At 32.5% G+C, this 20,434-nt stretch overlaps 1 protein-coding gene across 1 annotated transcript; it reads right to left on the bottom strand.

Moving 5' to 3' along the window:
- Nucleotides 1-1,763: 1,763 nt before the first annotated feature.
- Nucleotides 1,764-3,032, bottom strand: LOC126978927 (lipase 3-like). Its single transcript, XM_050828054.1, has one exon. The coding sequence runs from the start codon at nucleotides 3,030-3,032 to the stop codon at nucleotides 1,764-1,766; it is 1,269 nt and encodes a 422-aa protein (XP_050684011.1).
- Nucleotides 3,033-20,434: the final 17,402 nt, after the last annotated feature.

Raw genomic sequence — 20,434 nt, 5'->3', positions numbered from 1 at the left:
CATTTGTCGTTAAAATAGTGTACTTTGGCTTACGAAAGTAATCAACGACGTTTCAAGGCTTCTTCTATGAGGAACAATGTTGTGATAATGTGGGTAGATTACAAAAGTTTTGAACAGGAAAATATTCGAACTTAATTAAAAATGAAATTCAGTGAGCGACGTGGACAAATCCACGTAACTCACTCAAAAGTAAACGAGACTTTTCAGGCACTAAAAACATTTCATTTTATTCGACAAAAGGCAAATCAACGAGATGGATTAAGTGTTAATATGTTAACAGAATCAAATGGTCCCATTTAGTTGATCATCATCGACGCCTTGTGATTCTCTTTAAATGCTACTTCGATATTCGACGCAATGATTTTCGGGGTAGAACAAAAGTACTCGAACGTTGGAGCGTAAACAAACTTGTATCGTCCCGTACAGACCTGTTGACTTGCACCACGGTTGCAATACTACTCTTATTATCGTGGCCACTCTGTTTGGTTATGATTCAGTCGATTCGGTTGACTCGAAGTTTGTCACCTATGATTTTATTGAGTTAACAAGCGACTTATTGATATCATGTAATTGGTATTTAGTTCGTAGCAGGCTGTGAAGAGTGACCTAAGGATCCTTGTTATCGTAAAACAAATTTACACAGAACGCGCGTTATTCTTCGGTGAAGCGACTCATTGTGACTTATTCTTTTAACCAATCTACTGCGCGTGAGTCATACACACCCCCACCCCTCGCATGGTGACCGCGCAACGTGATGATTCGAATAAATGATGGTCTACCTGTATATAACCTATCCATTGGCCATACAAATCATCTCTACACATCAATTTTTAGCAAGATCTTGCAAGACATTGTTGAGATATAAAAGAACATACAGCTAGAAAAACAGACAAAAAAGTCAAACACCAAAGAAAGGTGTCAGTGTGCAATAAAACATATTTTATTTATCACAAAATTTTACAAAAAATGTAATTACAGAGAGTAGCGTAACATTTATAAACTTGTAGATTGTAGAATTAATTTCCTATACACTATATATATATGTATATTATTTTATCATGTTAATTAATATAACAGTATTATTATAGTCAATATTATATTGTTAAACGTCCAACTTATATGCTATGGTATACACGTATATGTAAAAAATGTATTAAGACGTCCAGATACTTTGATAGCTATCGAGAATTCGTTTATTTATGCTTTAGAAAGTTTTCCTAACTTAATTCCTTCGAATGTGACTTGTTCACATAAACTTCTGTGATGTCATGTGTATCAATGTTTGTTCTTTTATAAGATAAGCTAATTGATTGTTTAAATATAATATGATGTTGATGTTCTGTATAAATGTATAAATAAATATACTTATTTATAGTAACTATGTCGCCTTTGATTTATGAATCAATTTTAATTATAATGTTTAACAATATTAAACCTGGGGCTTCATTATTGGTTAAAGTTAAGAAATCAGCTGATACACGCTTTAACTTTTATTAATATAAGTATATAATAATAGATCACATAATAAGAGGTAACAAAATAAATACGAAGTAAATAAATCTGAATATTTATTAATAATTATTGTATATTAGTAACAAAATAAAATACTAAAGAGTTTCTATATTAAAATAAAAAACGAATATAAAACATGAACATAAATGAATCGATCTGCACGGCAAAGGATTTCTCCTTTACGCTTACCTAAATCAACGACCCCGACTGATCCACAGTATCGAAAGTATTATTTTTACTGATTACGTCTTTCAAACCTCATTAAAATATGATGATTCGTAATTCAAACCATTCATTAGATAGAAAAATACTTTTTCAAATATCAACTCGTTTGCTGACGGGCCCCAAACAAAATCAGTATGACTTATGTTTTTATCACGAATAATGTAATGGTCTATAGGATTTGTAACACTAAAATATAATCTTAATACATCAGGTATTGTACTAAGCCAATCGTCGCTAGAAGTTATAAATGCAATAGGAACTGTTATCTTACTTAATTCGTATTCATCATCTTCTTTGTCAAACTTGTGAAATTTTCCACTTTTTACCAGTTGAGCATAATGCAATATTGTATTCGTAGATCCACCTGCTGGCACATGGTGTAAGACTCTTGCAGTGAAACTGTTTTCCCAATAATTAACAGCATCTGGGGCCCCACCAGTAATAAAAAATAACGGATTGCTGCAAAACATCTTTTGTTTTGTACAATGTCCTCTTCTTAACCATGTTGGAATTCTTCGATGCGCCAAGAATTCTCCGTTTCCTAATAATTTGAGCACGTGATCGGTTGGATTTTTAGGTATTAAGTTTATTGGACCTTTTGCATTATTTAAAAATGAAAGAGGCGCTAGAAGTATACCCATCTTAAAATACTTATTATAATCGGATAATGAGGAAAGCAAAACTAGAAAACACGTTGTTCCCATAGAATGTCCAATAAAGTTAATGGAAAGGTCATTACTTTTAGCACTCTTCATATATTCCAAGACAGCAGGTAGATCATAATATCCCATTTCATGCCATGAAAATTTCCAGTAATTAACATCATTAACATTCATATTAATGTGGCCTCTAGAATAGTAGTTACCTCTTGCATTTATCATCCAAACGTCATAACCCATATTGGATAATAAATAAGGAAGTGATTTATTTGGTCCAAGTAATATCCAATCTGCTGAACTTCCTAATAAGCCATGGTGTAAGAGTATAGTTTCATTAAGGTTGGCTTTGCAACCTTCATTTATACAAGGATTTATAAGACGATGTAAAGTTAAAAGATATCCATCCTTTGAAAGTACTACATGTGTTTCTAGACGTTTTCCATGTATTGCTGCCAATTGAGGAGTAGACAATAAAGAAGTTGGTTCCAATTTTAACTCAATTGACTCGGGTAGTTCTGTTCCGATTTCAGCAGGCATTCCTTTGACAAAGTCGTAAAATACTTTCTTGATTCTTTTTTGTATTTGAAAATCCACTGGGGTATCGTGATCAATGTCTGGGAAGATGAAATGCTTCATTTTACTTCTTATTGAATTAAGTACAGTTGACATTGTAGTTTTGATATAGGTCACTCCTTTTGAAAACGTATCTAATATTGCAGTTTCAACGCAACAACAATAATTACATATAAAAAAGAATAAAATCAAAGAGAACTTCATACTAAGCAGAGACGAACCCAATTAGTCAACTCACAAATGATACTACTGTTACAGTGATCAGAACGGTCACAACAGAAATAATATTTTGTTTAAGTTGTGTTGAAACAATGGTATGTTTTTAACTAGCACATGCAATAGTTATATAATATTTACCACTCTTGCATTAAGAGTATGTTTGTTAAGTCAACCACCAAAATCTAAAACATTATGAACAATAGAATTCTATTAGTTATAAATAACAATTGGCAAAAAAGGAATTATCAATGCTATTATTTAATGCTTATTTTTATATTATATCCCGTATGCAGTGCTGCTAAATTCAAATTTATTAAAGTGTAACCTGATAAAAAAAAATGTGAACCTTAAAAAACACTGAAAGTTTTTATACAATTAATAATCTGTCTTGAAGAAATTAAAGAAATTGTAGAAATGCTGATTATGAGGTTATTAATAGAAAGCTTGCTGAAATCAATGATTGATAACGTAATCGAAAAAACACGTCATCCAGTGCGGTAGTCTAAAAACTTGATAAAACGGATGGCAGAGAAGAACAAATGATGAATATTATCTATTTAAGAAAATCCTAATCTGCTAGATAAAATTGATTTTAAATTATTAAGAGATAGATCTCAAATTATTTCTATGTAGTCTTTCTCTGTCCCTATATCCCTATGTAGGTATGTTTAAATCTTTAAAACTACGCAACGGATTTTGATGCAGTTTTTTTAATAGATAAAGTGATTGAAGAGGAACGTTTGTATGTATAATAACATCCATTAAATAGTGGAGACATACTGTTATTTTTAAAGTTTCTAATATGATGTTGTAAATAACTAGATTTTTTCCGCTTACATTGCAAACGCAGGCGAGATTTATCAAAATAATGTACTAAGTATTCAGAATTAAGAATTAAAGGTCTACAGTAAACTCCGCTATGGTATATGTCTATCTCTTATGGATATCCCACAATAACATTTTTTTGTCATTTACTTTTTACGACAAATAATGGCTAATTTTTGAAGCGATTTTAACCAAAACAGCATTAATCCTTATCTAATTAAATACCTTAAATACATTGTTGAATTAATATAGATCTATATGGCCCATATGATTTAAATGAATTTTTTCGAAGATATTACAGATTTAAGAATCGCGGGACGTAGCGTTTGCGGCGGTTACGGCCGGCCTGGTCGGCGGGAGCGTGCCTATAAATAGCGCGTCGAGGGCCGCGGTGTATATCGGGTAATGTATCAATAATAATTATAAGTAAGTTACGATAAATAAAATGATAGTAGTTTTAAAATATAAATGATATTCTATTCTAAGGTTAATTCTTAAATCGCACAGCTCACGTGATCGTGAATCGTGTGTTATTATATTAAACTTTCATTCGTACCGAGCATTTTTTTATTTATTTGTTTGTATAAAAAAGGATTCCTTTTGTTTGTTTTAAGTTTATTTTATACAAAAGTTTAGGTAATTTATTTATCGATTGGGGCAGTACGAAGTCTGCCGGGTCAGCTAGTGGTCTATAAAAGTTATCTAGAATGGGTGGAGAATAGCATAATAATTAAACCTATTTTTTTCACGTATTTTAAAAAAAGCGTACCTAGTAAGCGCAATATCACTACATAGTATAAAACGACTGCAACTATCCAGCTTTAATGACGCTGAATTATTGTTCGTTTACTAACGGTTCAGATATTTGTAACCAGTTCGGGAGTCATTTTTCGAGTGTGTATACATTACACTTAAATCTATTTAAAAAAACTATAATTATTCTTTTCAAAATTCTTCTTTGGATACATATAGTATAGTTTTAAGGAAGAAGAGGTAAAAAAGCAACTGAGACGCCTCGACATTAATAAAGGGCCGAACCCTGACGTTATACCAGCTATTTTGTATTATATAACAAATCTTTAGTATAATTCGAATTTCCTAATATATGGAATTAGCAATAATATTTAACGAATTCATAGATGAGTGTGTGTTCCCTGAACTCATGAAATACAGCAAAGTTATACCATTGTTTATATCCGGCAGTTCTTTTGAACCCGCTAATTTCAGGCCTGTTTCAGTGCTACCTGTTTTAGTAACATTTTTGAAAAACTTTTGCTTCAGCAGCTACAGATGCATTTTTGTAAATGATTGAACACCAATCAATTTTGTTTCCACTAGGGGTTTATCAACATATTATTATTTCTGAAATATAAAAGAACATTTTGTAAATTATTATGTAAATCAAGACTACAACCATAAATGGAACTTCAAATCTATAATCTGCATTCAATACTAAAAGCCTGGTAATTCCAAGCATATCTTAAGCTCTAGATGGAATAACAGTCCATTAATACAACGTATTGCGTTGTATCCGCATGGAAGCTGGAATTGTGCAGATTTACCTACGAACACGGTTCATGCAAAATGCAGCAAAACACCTTTCCCCGCGTATCAGCCTCCCCGTTCACTACCCCATTTATAAATGATTCCGACTCTATATCCCCCGCTGCCACCCACTACATTATTGTTTGACTTGTGAACCGGACCTACCGTTTGCAGGACAGGATTGCTACATTTACTTTTCGGTTTTGTGTGTGTTTTTGAAAATACAATTATAATATTTTTTTATGGAAGAGTAGGACATCCGGTTCCGTCCACACTCTTTTGAAACCGTTCCTTGAATTTGTGGCGTGTGGTATATAGGCCATTCGGTAGCAGGTCAAACATGTTTTCGAAGCTTGAAACCCATAAGTGATGGGTTTGGTTTCGGTGGAAAACACACTGAAACGAAGTTTTCAAATAACCTATTTATTATTCAACGTTTCTCACCTTAGGGAACATATAAACAAGACAAGACAAAATGTTGTCAGATGGTCTTTTTGTAGTATTCGTAGATAATGGTACGAAACAAGAACGATTACTTTTGAGGTTCGATATTTTCAATATAAATTTAAATATTTAACAATAACAATTATCCAACGATAAGTGTCATGCAAGTAGGAAAAAAAACCGCCATCTGCGAGCATTTTCTATTAAATATAAATTAAATCGTTGTCTTGCAACCCATAACACAGGCTATATACCTAAATTGGGGCAATATAATTTGTGTAAAAAGTGTGTCAATATTATTATTATTATTATTCTGGCGTGGGTCGCAAAAACGGTTAGAGTTACATGTATAGAATGTATAATGTTAATGTTTATCTAAAATAGTCCAACAAAAAGGTCCGGGACATCAAATATCTTGTATCTGTAAGACATTATCGTCAAAATAGCACATATTTTGGCAGTAATAAATTGATCCCTATATCAAAACATATTATACTTTTGTCGCATTTGGTATTTAAAGTAGATAAACTTTGTCTTTTATACTACATTTTATGAACAAATATTTCAATAGTTATGACGACGATTATAAACAACCGAGTGCGCGATATTACGGTGCAGTTTGGTGGCGGGCGAATGGGACGAGCGTGCGGGTGGTCGGATAACTGCGTGAGGGAGAGTTCTTAATTTAAAACGCCTGCAGTTCCAATTAAAAGTTGCATTTTATTAGACTATCAAAAAATTGCAGGCTCAAACCCTTAAAGTAGTAGGCATACATTTGAGCATCCCTTGTTTTTCCCATGGAGAGTTCTACGTGGCTTGCTCACCCGTTTCTAAATCGCAAAATATGCATGTTTATGCCGACTGAAATAAATCGTTTAAAATAGTTTATAGAAGCATATTACATTAGCTTCGTATGACATTTGCATAACTATCAATCATCATATACATTCATCCGTATACTCAAGATTCCAGATATAATTACTTAGATCAAATTAAAAAAATAAATATTACACAATATAGTTGCTCAAACACTTATATCTGGAGTAGGGCTGGACCGATTTTCATGATTTTTTATTTCTTGTGTTTATCTCTGTCCCGAATTTCAAAATAATATAAAATAATAGCAAAATAAAATAATTTCTTTCATCTAAAATCATTATCACAAGTTTCTAGAGGCTAGTTTTTTTTTATGGAAAACCTCGTTTTAACAAAGAGGTTTACGGGCCTTCTGGTGCTAAGTGATCACCGCCGCCCACATTAGAATGTTTAACAATTAGTAATTCTATCACAGGAGCATTTATCGCTGGATCTACTGAACTGATTTAGAAAACTCTGTTACCAATAGAAAGCTACATTTTTTGTGATATATGCTATTTATTAACCCGAAAAATTAAACGACTTTTTCGTGGTAGTCGGTAGTCGTAAAGGATGTCGAAAACAACGTTTGCTGGGTCAGCTAGAGCTCATTAACTTTTAATCTAATTATTTAGCTTCAAATAAAGCCGTTATAATGGGTGCCAAAAAACAATAATTACAATATAATAATAAGATTATATAAAATACATAATAAAACATACATCAATACACGATTTCTCAACAGAAAAGTCGTTATTTGATGTGTATCATGTACACACAAGCGGCCTTGCAAATAAACTTGGTATAAAGTAAACCTGAGTATAAGACAATTTGCTTATCATTGGTTTATTCGGACGCATAACGTTTTCCGCGTTTATTTGCAAGGACATTTAGAAATATACTTGTACTGCAGAATTATCTATAAACTTATTACACCAGAGTAATAGACTTTCTCCTCGATCATCTCCTCATTACGGCGAGACTAAATTTTATAATGTTCATGTGTGCTAGTTTTACAGATGTGTTAGGGAGTTAGTGAAGTGTGTAGTATTTTGCTTTTGGTCAATCCCTATGACAAATATTAATAAACGGCGTCATATTCACGCGTACAATATTTTATTATCTAACACATATTTTCATAAGTGATTATAAACTTAAGAAAATATACACTAATACAGAATACGGCACCAGTAAATAGTACTCAAATTAAAACGGAGCCCAATTATACAGGAGACTAAAGAACACTAAATTGTTTCAAATCGGTTTCATGGTCTTCATCTATTCCGTCTCTTTCTCACACTTAGGTTTTTATGTTATAGTTATCTCACTTTCACACACGTCTGACGGTAGTTTTAAAGTTTATGGAATTATAATTGTTATGACAGTGATATTTTGCATATTGGTTTATTCTCAGGTCTTCATGATTCGGTAATAAATATTTTTTTTTAACTAAACAATGCAACTATTGTGCTTTTAACCCGGGATCCGTAAGCTCAGTACTTAGGATTTTTAACTACTTGGCTAAGAATTCTTCAACATATTTACTTAGAACCTTAGTTTAAGGAGATTCGCTGCGCTCCAACTAGATATCGCAGACGTAGTCGAAAAGTGCGGCAACTAATACTATGTCCAAGTGGGTGTACTCGAGCCAGTCTCGAACAATGTGTGACGTCGACGTGCCACATGTTCTATTAAACTTTCCTTATAATTGAAACTTAAATTCCGAGTGGCGAAGTAAAACTTAAAAAATAATACTTCAAGAATAAGGTAAGACACTTGTATCATAACATCATCAGTAAGTATTTTGTATTTTATTAATTTAAATGTAAAATAACACGAAGCTTATGTTACATAATTTGAAAGATGCCATTGAGTGTCAAGATGCCACGCACACAAGCATCTAATAGTTGCCGTAATAAAACAGCTATTGTTCTTAGGTACTACGGTATCTAGTTGGAGCACAGCGGAGACCAATCCATAATCTAAGCTTAGTATCTATCGAAAATCAAAGTTCATTAACTATTCACTATCAAAATGACTAGTGCTTGTAAATCTTTTAGAATTTTCAATAAGAAGTCAATCTGATCTTCACTTCAAGTGTCAAAAACTACATTGAGTATAAAGGAAAACATAGGAATGTAAACTCTGTGTTTTAATATCCTTTGAGATCGGTATCAGCATTTAATATTAAAATGCCTAAAACCACAACACTAAAGAAGGAATGCGACCCAAGCGCTCTAGCAACGGACATCAAAATAAGTCTGTAACGGCGGTGTCAGATTTAATTAAAACGACACCTTTGAGAATCTAATTTAATTAGCAGCGTAAGGAACAATTTTAGGGATCACCGTTGCTGATATTAGACAAGAGTTTTATAAATAATAATTTGAAATGAGATCCAATACTCAATTTACATGCAACAGAACGGGTATATATAAGCTACACCTAAATTTATTTTAGTACGTGAACTTTGGCTCATATTAAGCTACACGTTGTGAAAAAGTGCAGAAAGAATTGAATAATAATTCAAGCTGAGTTTTCGTTCTTTATAAACATGCACAATAAGTTTCAGAATACTAGATGAATGGTATATTATTGAATTAGTACTGAGCTATTTATGAGGTCTATGTATTAATGACGGTGTGTTATTTACAGCAGGTCATTCTTTCTAAGACGAACCTATATTTGCAGTCAACGAGGTTCAAATAAACGAAATTTATAATTTATAAATCATGGCCAGTCTCCAGCGTTTATGACGCTCGGAACGTTAACTTCCAACCAAGGCTAAGAACTTTCACAACACGATCTAAGAAATTATTACATACAAAGTTGTATAAGAAGGGTCAAAAAGCGTGTGGGTTGCGCGTCGCAATGAATGACGCCACCAAAGAGTTTTGAATTAGTGAAACAACGTCGCTAAAAATGTTTTTAACAAATAAAAACCACAGTTTTCAAGTTGTCGCATAAATGGGCGGGATATGAATTGTATAATCGTCTTCATACTTACAAATACGAATATTTTATATAATCTCAAAAGAAAACGTATTATACAAAATACAAACTCTAGTAATTGCTTTTAAAATCAAAAATCAAAATCACTTTATTCATAGGTAGGTGACGGAAATGACACTTATGAATGTAAAAAAAATATTATTCAATCTACCGCTACTTCGTAAAGGTTTGAGCTAATGAGAATAAGTAGCAAGAAATTCATTGCCACTCTTTTAAATCAAGATTTACATTTTCATCGTTTTACAAATGATTTCAATTACAATTTAATATGTAAAGTGATGCAACAATAATACTCAAACATCAAAATATAGTCAATGCCTTACATGAGTAAGTTTAAAATGTAAATGTAAATTCATACAAAACAAAAGTTATTGAGTACAGTAGCTGCATTATCCACACACACCGTAACAAAAAAAAAAGGTAAAAGCAAAAGTGGTGCCGCTTAGAATATGTAGGTTTTTCAAGAATCCTGAGCGACACTGCAATGTAATGGGCAGAGCGTATCAATTACCATCAGCTGAACGTCCTGCGCGAGAAATGTAAATATCGAGTTGGCTGTAAGGGTGTGTACCTTTGCCATTTTTTATGACAGTAAGGGATGAGACTTACCAGCGTCTTGGCAAAGTATATTAAAAAGTTTTTTTTCTTATTGACATTACAATGTTTAGTGTAATCATTTATACACTAATATTTTTATGAACCTACCTAGCTATAGCTATTTTAGATTTCATTGTCAGTGGCACCATAATAACTATGCTTTTTTTTACAGTATGTACTAATACAAATATTTAATGACAGACAACTATAAATAAACTGAAATCGCACACTTCAACCTACGTACGTAACCCACACTCATATTTTCCAGTAAAACCTTCTATTCTCATATAGATTTACTATTACTTTTCTAATTTTAGCAAATAAATCTTCAATATTATTATGAGTCTTTTCAAAGTATCGAATCCTTTTGTGAAATCTTTTATCACGTGTTTTCAATAAGTCTAAAGTATACTTCTATTTTTACTTATGTGAAATGATTACTCACCGATTATTTGTTTTTTTTATATGATAACAAGTGAAAAGCATTATTTTTCGAAATTTATTATGATTAATTATAAGATTTTTAATTACTCTCACATTTAAATCAATTATATTGAAATTTTTTGAGTAATAATTGTTGACGTCACTATGAATATTATTTTAATAAGTTTTGGTGTTCATCTTAATTTCTATTGATACAGAGTTTAAAAAATTAATAGAAAAAAAGGTAAATATACTATTATTTGCCGAAGCGGGCGGTTAAGATTATTATTTATTTTTCACTATTTATATCTATATTAAAAGGAAGGGAAGGGCGCTGGTGTGGGACGCTACTTGCGTCGACACTCTGGCTCCTTCTCATGTCCATGTTACGTCAGTTGGTGCTGGGGCTGCTGCTTCGACTGCCGAAGACAGCAAGCGTCGCAAATATGTTGGTCTCAGTGAGTCATACATCTTTGTGCCGTTTGGTGTCGAGACACTTGGCCCGTGGGGCCCAGAGGCGCGGAGAATGTTCAAAATACTATCTTCGCGCCTCAATAAGGCTACTGGAAACCCAAGCGCTGGCAGCTATTTCGGTCAACGGATCAGCCTTGCTATCCAACGGGGTAATGCTGCCAGTATTCTTGGTACGCTTCCACGTAATGATAGTTTTAATTTTATGTAGTCGTAGTATTGTAAATATAGTTATAAGATTTGTTTTGATTAAATAAATATTTGTGGAATTTCATTTAGTAAAATCAGTAATACCTTTTCATAGATTCATGTAATACATTGAAACTTTAATGATTATGTTACCTTTTAAAATCGCATCATTCAATAACTGATCTTACAATAGTTTTCAATAATTTAACAACAATTAATGTAAATACGATGAAATTTATATTGTGTGAAACAAGCGATAAAATGAACAATGCAACTTGATGATTTTGAGAAAAGCTTACACGTATGCAAATATTTGACAGCCTGGCTTTCAGTGTTACATTATTACATTATTCAGAATGAATTTTATTTCGAGATTTATACAAATTATAGTCCTGTTATTAAGTTTCCCAGTATTATATTTTGTTTATTTTATAAACAATAATGAAACTAATATAAGAAATATTTTACAGGCTTTATTTGTTTCCATATGGTTTTATAAAAGATTCTAAAGATACATATTGTTTGAGTACGGCCTTTCTCAATTTTTCACAGTATGACTTACATAGTCCGCTATGAGTGTGATAAACTTGGACCCTTAGATTGAGGGTTGGTCTCCGCTGCGCTCCAACTGGATTACGCCCAAGTGGGCGTACTCGAGCCAGTCTCAAACAATGTGTGACGTTGACTTGCCAGATTTTCTGTTAAACTTTGCTAATAATTGACACTGGAATGCCGGGTTGCATAGTAAAACTTTAAAAAATACTACATGAAATAAGAGGGACACTGGGATCACATATCATCAGTAAGTATTTTGTATTTTATTAATTTCAATGTAAAATAACTCGAAGCGTAAGTAATAAAATTTGAAAGATTGTCATTGCCATTGGGTGTCAAGATGCCACCAAGTATCTAATAGTTGCTGTAATAAAAGAGCTATTATTTTTCAGTAGTGCTGTATCTAGTTGGAGCGCAGTGGAGACCAGTCCTTAATCTGTTTAATATTTATATAATATGTAACTTCCTGCATGTCCTATTTCTTATATCTTTATAATAAGGTTCGCATTGACCCATTATTATATGCCTCATCGTCATACATGAAGGCGGCCATGACTTATTTTAAAATGCTGTGATTTACTTTATAATAATATTTAAAATATTATACTGAATAGAAATGTAATATGCACAAAGTCCTGTTATAATTAAAATGTTGAAGTCTTATTAAATATTGAAAATAAATGCTGTTTGCGTAAATAAATGACACGATGCAACAAGAACACAGCACAAACGTGTATGTTTTAATAAAATATTTCCTGAATATTAAACTAAAGATATTCAAAAGCCATTTCATCTGAAATCACGTTAATTTAACATTTCTAATAGAAAATGTTGCTGCCCATTAATTACTAGAGAAACGGAATATCAAATAATTATGAAACATTAATATAAGCTCTCTTACTAGTTTTTCAACTGAAATTGAATATTATTTAGGTTTCAATATTTATTCCAACCGACGAAGTAATTTATATTTAATAACTCTGTAGCTCCGCGAAATCTACACTCCAAAATTGTTTTGTGTTTCACATTATTGGCTCATTCCAATTACATATACGTATTCGTACATTATTAGTTTGAAATCATTTGTATGAGTACTGTGCTTGTTTACTGATACGGTTTTAAGTGAAGTACCATAAATATTTAGCTGGTTCCATTTATTGTTAGGTGTATGCAAAATTGGTGTTTGCCTAGTTGTCGTAGTCAAGAATGTCGCAGATGATTTGTATTCGTCTAGGCTTGGATGTTATCGGCGTGCGGTGCGAATGCGGACGAGAGCGGGCACCGGGTGTGCGCCGAGCAGTCGGGGAAGAACCACCCAGCGAGGCTGTTGTGTCGCACACGCTTGCCAGGAAAACCACGTCCTTATTACGTAATCTATTATAGGTGTGAAGTATAGTATAAGCTGAAATAAATATTTGAAAAGATTTCTTTTGAAGCGACCGCAACCTGATTTATAAATTTTATCTTAATTGGACCAGACACCCGTAAGGAACATAAGACTTATTCATTCCATTATCAAATACGAATATATGCAGAAACAGAATAATATGTAGATTAATTTATTATTTTTTTTTGAAGAACACAAACAGAAAAAAAAATACGTTTAATAAAACTTTTCTACGTAAACTACGTTTAAAAATTCCACTCAGTTTTTGAAGTCGATTTTTTTGAATGTAGTTTTAGTCTTACTTTAAAACATCATTATTCATGTAATCTATAAGATTTAGTTGGTTTTTATTGTTGTATATTCAACAGTATTTTTTAAGTGCCCTAAACAATATAGATCCCTTATTTCACGTTCTTGTGAGACATTGAAATATAGTGAAGAACGTTTGTGAGCTATGAATGACAGGTAGCTGAAGACCCGTTTATCGGCAAATGGGTTGTATAATAAATAATTTCTAATCAATCTAAATTAAAACTCCTAAAAAAGCAGTACACAAACTATAATAACATCATCCACGTAAGCAAAAATATTCATAAAATTAAAACTTCTGGGCCAAACTATGTCTAATTTTTATCGGACCAAATGGCAAACACTCCGGATCAAACTAAAGAAGAATCACATCAATCGGATCATAAATCTCAGCGTAATCAGTGTACATACATAAAAAAAATACCAGTCACATTGAGAACCTCCTCTTTTTGGAAGTCGGTTAAACAACACCATGGGTAATAAGTGATTTCTAAAAATAATGAATACATAATATCATATTTTAGACCAACAATATGTACCGTTGATTCTTAACAAAATACGAGTTTTTAGTTAAAATCTAATAAACATAAACTTATACGTAGGCAAATCTCAATTTTCTGCTTTTTGTTCATTTCATACATCGATTTTAGAGCGCTTTACTCGAAATTAGTTTTACCAGATATTTTAAATGAAAAACTCCTTCTCAATAAATAAAATATAATGTAACGTTATTACCTACTTCAAATCAAAAGTCTACAAATAATTACTGAGCCCTTAAATCCCACTCTTTATAAGGTGCAAACCAAGCTAGTTATATCGTATGTACATATTTAATCTAGCTTTACTCAAATCCAGTTGGGGTGAATATTAAAAATGGAACTTGGCAGAGGAAAATTCGACAGTAGAGCAATACTCGCATAATTGGATCGGCATGACCAACTGAATTAACTTGTACAATATGCAAAGCATTTTAAGGCGTTCTTTGACTTATTATTAGAAACTGTTAATAATTTAGGCTTAAGGAAGATTAAAGCGGAATATTTTTATTTTATTTCAGTACTTGGGTAAAGTTTCTTTATTGGTTTGCAATAATTATATATTTATATTAATTAGGAATATATATATATATATATATATATATATATACAGAAATAAAAATCTTACACAATAGTTGTAGTGTACAAAAATGTACCTAAAAACATGAGCATATACTGGTATTATTTATACATTTCAAATTTGGTTAAAATCAGCTCGTGTCGGCTAAGGGAGTCTTAAGTTTTTACCAAAGTAAATACTACGTAATAAGAGGCGGGACTGCCTAAGTAAAAATTTAAATATAGTTTAGTATGAAACATGAAGTGCAGAAGTTTCAAATAGTAGTAATTACAGTATGGCGATTGACGACGAAGTATAATCCGGCTAAGTTTGAAAGCGGCTATCTCCCTTATTACAAGAGCCATTTAGTGTTTGGCTGTCAGTCAAGTGAATCACTTTTTTCCTAGAGTGTTTCGCTTGGCTAGTTTCCACTTCAATCGTGTTATCTCTTGTCATATTATTATCGCGTAGCAAACCTTCGACGTACATGACGTGAGTTGTCAAACTTCTAGGCATTGATAATTTCGACAGCTTCTTTAACAAAACACGTAGCTCAGCGGAAAAGCGCTTACTAAACTTTTTATTGTACTAGAGGATTGGAGAGAATCATTTTGAAAAAAGAGCACACCCGAGGATATATAAGCCATACTAAGCGTTGGCATACAAGCAGTTCTAGCAAGTTCAAAGTTCAGACTCCAAAGTGAAAAGGAAAAGAAGGAAGAGAAGAAGAAGTATTGAAAAGTGGCTTTCCACTTATTGATTATGATTCAGTGAGGAAAAGATAGAATAGAACGAGTGTTTGGTGCGGTGTGATCTACTTAAGGCACCACCATGGGAAGAAGAACAGCAGCAGACCAGCGAAGTGCAAGTTCGTGGAAGTGAACGCAAATAAAGGCTCGCTCCTTTAAGCTGTGTTTTACTTTCAAATCCCTGACTCACTCTTATGACAATATGTTGTAGTTTAATATTATCTTCACTTTTTATATCTCATACTTTGAAAGAACTAAATCGATTACTGTAAGTATTTTGTTTCGCCGCTGTTGGGCGTTCTCTTCTCTCTCCAGTACGCACCACGAAATGGCGTACTCATAAAATATTAACGGTAAGAAACTATTGACCCGTTTCACTGACAACAAAGCGAGCGTTACTATTGGTTACTTGGTTGTGTATTGCAAATGTGAAGATCGCGGTGCTGTAGTTATTTAAATTCATACTTTTATATAGTTATTTAATTTAGATACTAACCTACCGCTTTTAAGCTTTTACATTTTAATATATCAGACTAATTACAAAACATGAATGATTGTTTGCTAGAAAATTCATAACCAAATTGTTTGGAAATTTATGTATATCGGTCTGAGAATCGGCCTATTTTTCTCTTATGATTCAACATTATTAAATATATACAACTACTCATTTTCACCCGTCTACGATCAACACCTATTTTTGTATCGCGATTTTAATATTATTCTGTTTCATCCACAGATCCGCTATAGGGTTGCTAGCTGGCAATCGAATACAATAATTGTAGCACGATAAATTTTATGTACGATATATTTTTTATACCCCGAAAAATATATTTTTTTTTAATTGGATAATATGGCAATACAACGTTTGCTGGGTCAGCTAGTTATTAATATAAAAATAGCTGTTTATACAAAATATTATCGATGTTAAGCTTGACTGCTGGTACATATTTTATTTAGTTTTGTAATTGAATGTTTTGACTCTGCATTCGACAGATTTATAACTATTTATAACAAATGAGTAATAATATAAATCTGCAGTCATGACATGGATAAAATACACGTGTATAACAAAAGTATTCACGAACACATCGCAAGCCGAATGAACTCGACCCATGAATGACAAAACTCCAGCGTTTGTCGCGGCTTGGTGAACATCCAAACACATGGAAAGCTAGCGAGACGCGCCAAAGAGCCATATTACAGTCTGCTGGCTGCTCGCTCAAGTATCCGTGAGGCTATGCCGCGAAGTCAATCGGTGATTCAATTTGAAATCGATTTAAAATATCCAATAAAAGTGAATTGGTAATGAATGTTATTGAAAAATATATGAGATTCCCGTGTTTCTGCCAGGTTACAAATAAATGTTATCATAAGAAACACAAAGACGTGCAATACTGGATAAAATATTGCTGGTATTTACAACAAAAATTCCAGATGAAAATACGGAATCAGTCCAAAACTAACTAACATTATGAGAGTGAGTTTTAAGAAAATTATAACAAGGCTAAACGTTTATAATAAATGTCTTTATCCATCCTTAAATATTCAGTCACTTCCATCATTTGGGCTTCCCGAGAGCTTGTGCAAGTGGACCTCCAGCTTCCTCACTGGGCGCAGCATACAGGGCGCAGCATACAGGGCGCAGCATACAGGGCGCAGCATACAGGGCGCAGCATACAGTGCGGTGTTTCCGGGACAATACGACATGGGTACCTTCAAAAAAAGCGCGTACACCTTCCTTAAAGGCCGGCAACGCTCCTGTGATTCCTCTGGCGTTGCAAGAAATTGTGAGCGGCGGTGATCAGTTAACAACAGGTGACCCGAACGCTCGTTTGTCCTCCTATTCCATAAAAAAAAGTCAGTATTCAATAAATTTGTATCTGTCTACGTAGCCCTCTTTCGGCATTTGCAGTCTTAAATGTAACGAACAAACTGTAGCGAAATACGATGATTCCAAAACGTGTATCCATTTTTTCGTTGAAACAAACTGTATGTACATGAATGCCCAGCTTAATACTACTGTGCCCTACGTATTTAACAATAGCACAGTAGACATAATATGTCTACTGTGACAATAGTTTACAAGCCTAAAAACATGACAAATAATTAAATTACTTCAAATTTCAGTTATAAATAATCCTATTATTAAGGCCTATTAATATAGTTAAAAGAAAAAATCAATAACAACGTGTTGTGGGATATTATAATTATACGTATGTCAAAATGTCTTAGCATATTGTCGTGTTTGTAAAATGGAATTTGATATTCATAAAGCAAGAGATAGGTATGAATATCATACGACTTCTATAGTTTGTCTAATAAAAGCTGACCCAGCCTTCTATAGGAATGGCAACAATAAATAGATCATTAATTAAGCAATACTAAAATTATAGATAAAATCCTTACAATCAAATAATTTACATCATGTTTAGTGTTGAGTCTTTCTCAGTCAGACTAATATATCAAGGTGCGTAAAGTAAAACGTTTTAAGTTCCAAACTGAATATAAACACATCATAATAATATTATTATTATTATTATTTATAATAGACTAAGCAGCTTTCACTGATGCCTCTATATCATTTGCCATATCTATCCAAATGTTTGTCCAGTCTATTCTTAAACTGATTAACAGATTTTGATTTAACCACATAGTTCGTTTTATTTAAATAATCTTTTTGCCTGTCAAAATGGATATTTGCTTACCAAATATTGTTTTTTGAAACATTAATACCAAATACTACAGCTATTCTAATTCGTCTTAGTGCAATCAACTAAATCCAAAATATATTAGTATGAAACTAAGATAACATTCGTTTCCTTTTTTTTGGAGTTTATTGGAGTTTACTCCTTAATAATCGATTTTCATATAAGGCGCCCGGTATGAGAAAATATGGAGAGTAAAACCTACTCATCAAATGGCATAGTAACGTTTTTGGTGCGCATCATTTCTCGCGCACCTTCTTGTATTTTGAAGCTTTATTATATTATTGAAATTGATTTATTATTATACTTTCATAAAGTTAAGTGAAAATTCTATAAATTATGGAAGAAAGTGGTGTAAATAAAAGTGCTAGAAAATCTGATAAGCACGTGGGTACTAAGTAAGTTACAATTCATACATTAATATGACATTGTATTGTATATATAAACATCTTTTTTAATTAATAAGCTTTTATTAGCTTCTGCTGTATGTATGTTTGTAACCGACTCCATTGGACTTGATTTAGCTTAGTACCTGTTCAAAGACTTCGTGAGGAGTAAACTCCAGTCGTGAGTCGGAGCTTACACCCACACTTTTTTTTAACTCCCAACCAGTCAAGTAGGCAACTGAATCAGCTACATACTGCAGGATTCCAGTCGGTAAGAACATTAATTGTAAAACTTTCGATGTCGACTAGAAAAGTTTCTACAATTTTAAGTAACAGTTTTCAGTGAATTAGTGACACCAATGTAAAGTGATTATTGGCTAACTGGTAACTGCTGAAGATTGGCTAGATGTAAATGTGGCGCGTTCCTAAAACAGTACGTCTGTTATTATTTGCTGGGTGTAGCTATCAGGCTTAAAGTACGTAGAGCCAACTCCTGAAGCCAGGAATATTCGTATCGGTGAGAAGAATGAGAGAGCGGCCAGCAAAATCCAAAACAGCTTTGGAAATATAGTAGTATAATATAAGAGCAATTTTTTTTTTTGTTAGTTGTCTCCGTGATTGACTGATTTTAACTATTGTGTTCCTTAAAGTAAAATTGATTATGTTAGGTACAAATTAATCTTATAAATTACCCTTAAAATATATTAAGTTTCATTTGACTTTTGATTTTTTTCTTACCAGTGATTGGTTTTATTACCTACCTTAGCCATTATATGTTGCAGTAATTGAGGATAACATTTTTATTTAACTACTTTATCATAATATTTTAAATAAATTCATAAAGCAATAACTAAGTAACTTGTGTTTGGAATAAGCAATATTATGTTTTAAATTACGATCGACAGATAGTTCCCTTGCCTCTGCAAAGATTACTGAAATACAATGAAAGTCATAAAATGAAATATTGGGAACATCTATTTAGCAATAAAATAACTTTTTTGTCTGAAACACAATTTGGTGAGAATTTATTCGTTTCGGCCGGTAGATTATTCAAATTGATTGAAAGTAATGTAAGTCCATTTAAACACAAGCCATTTTATAATGTTAAGAAAACAAAAACTACACTTCGAAGCCGTCTTAGTAGCTAAGGCAAAGCATCAATTTTCCAGGCTGCTATGAAACCTTGTGCAGAATACTAATAGCGAATGGCTATGAGTTCAAACAAAATAAAAATCAATTGATATCGCTGCTTAGCGACAACGATACTTAAAAACCATATCTTCAAAAAGGGCCCAAGGAAAACAAGACCTAATATACCTAGACGAAACATAAATTCTTCAAAACTATTGGGAGGGAACATCTACCAAAGGTTTGCATCTCATCTGTAGTGATATTTATAATAAGTACATGGAGGATCAGTAAAAAAGGTTTGAAACAGAATGGCTTATTATATTTTAGCACTAGGTCAACCAAAGCCGAGTACCAACAAATTTTAACAAGTGATTAAGTGAGAAGCTATTCCCAACTTGACAGAACTAGGTGTTGTCATGGACAATACTAGTTACCAACCACCAGTGCAAATTAACAACGGCCCGAAACCAACACTCGTAAAGCAGACATACAAGAATGGCTTCGTTCTAATAATAATAATAAAAACTTATTGTAATTATTTTTAAATGAAAAAAAAAATGCCAAAAAT

Source organism: Leptidea sinapis, chromosome Z (genome assembly GCF_905404315.1).
Source record: "Leptidea sinapis chromosome Z, ilLepSina1.1, whole genome shotgun sequence".
Taxonomy (NCBI): domain Eukaryota; kingdom Metazoa; phylum Arthropoda; class Insecta; order Lepidoptera; family Pieridae; genus Leptidea; species Leptidea sinapis.
The sequence above is the reverse complement of the archived record's forward strand: the minus strand, read 5'-3'. Positions and strand labels throughout refer to the sequence as shown.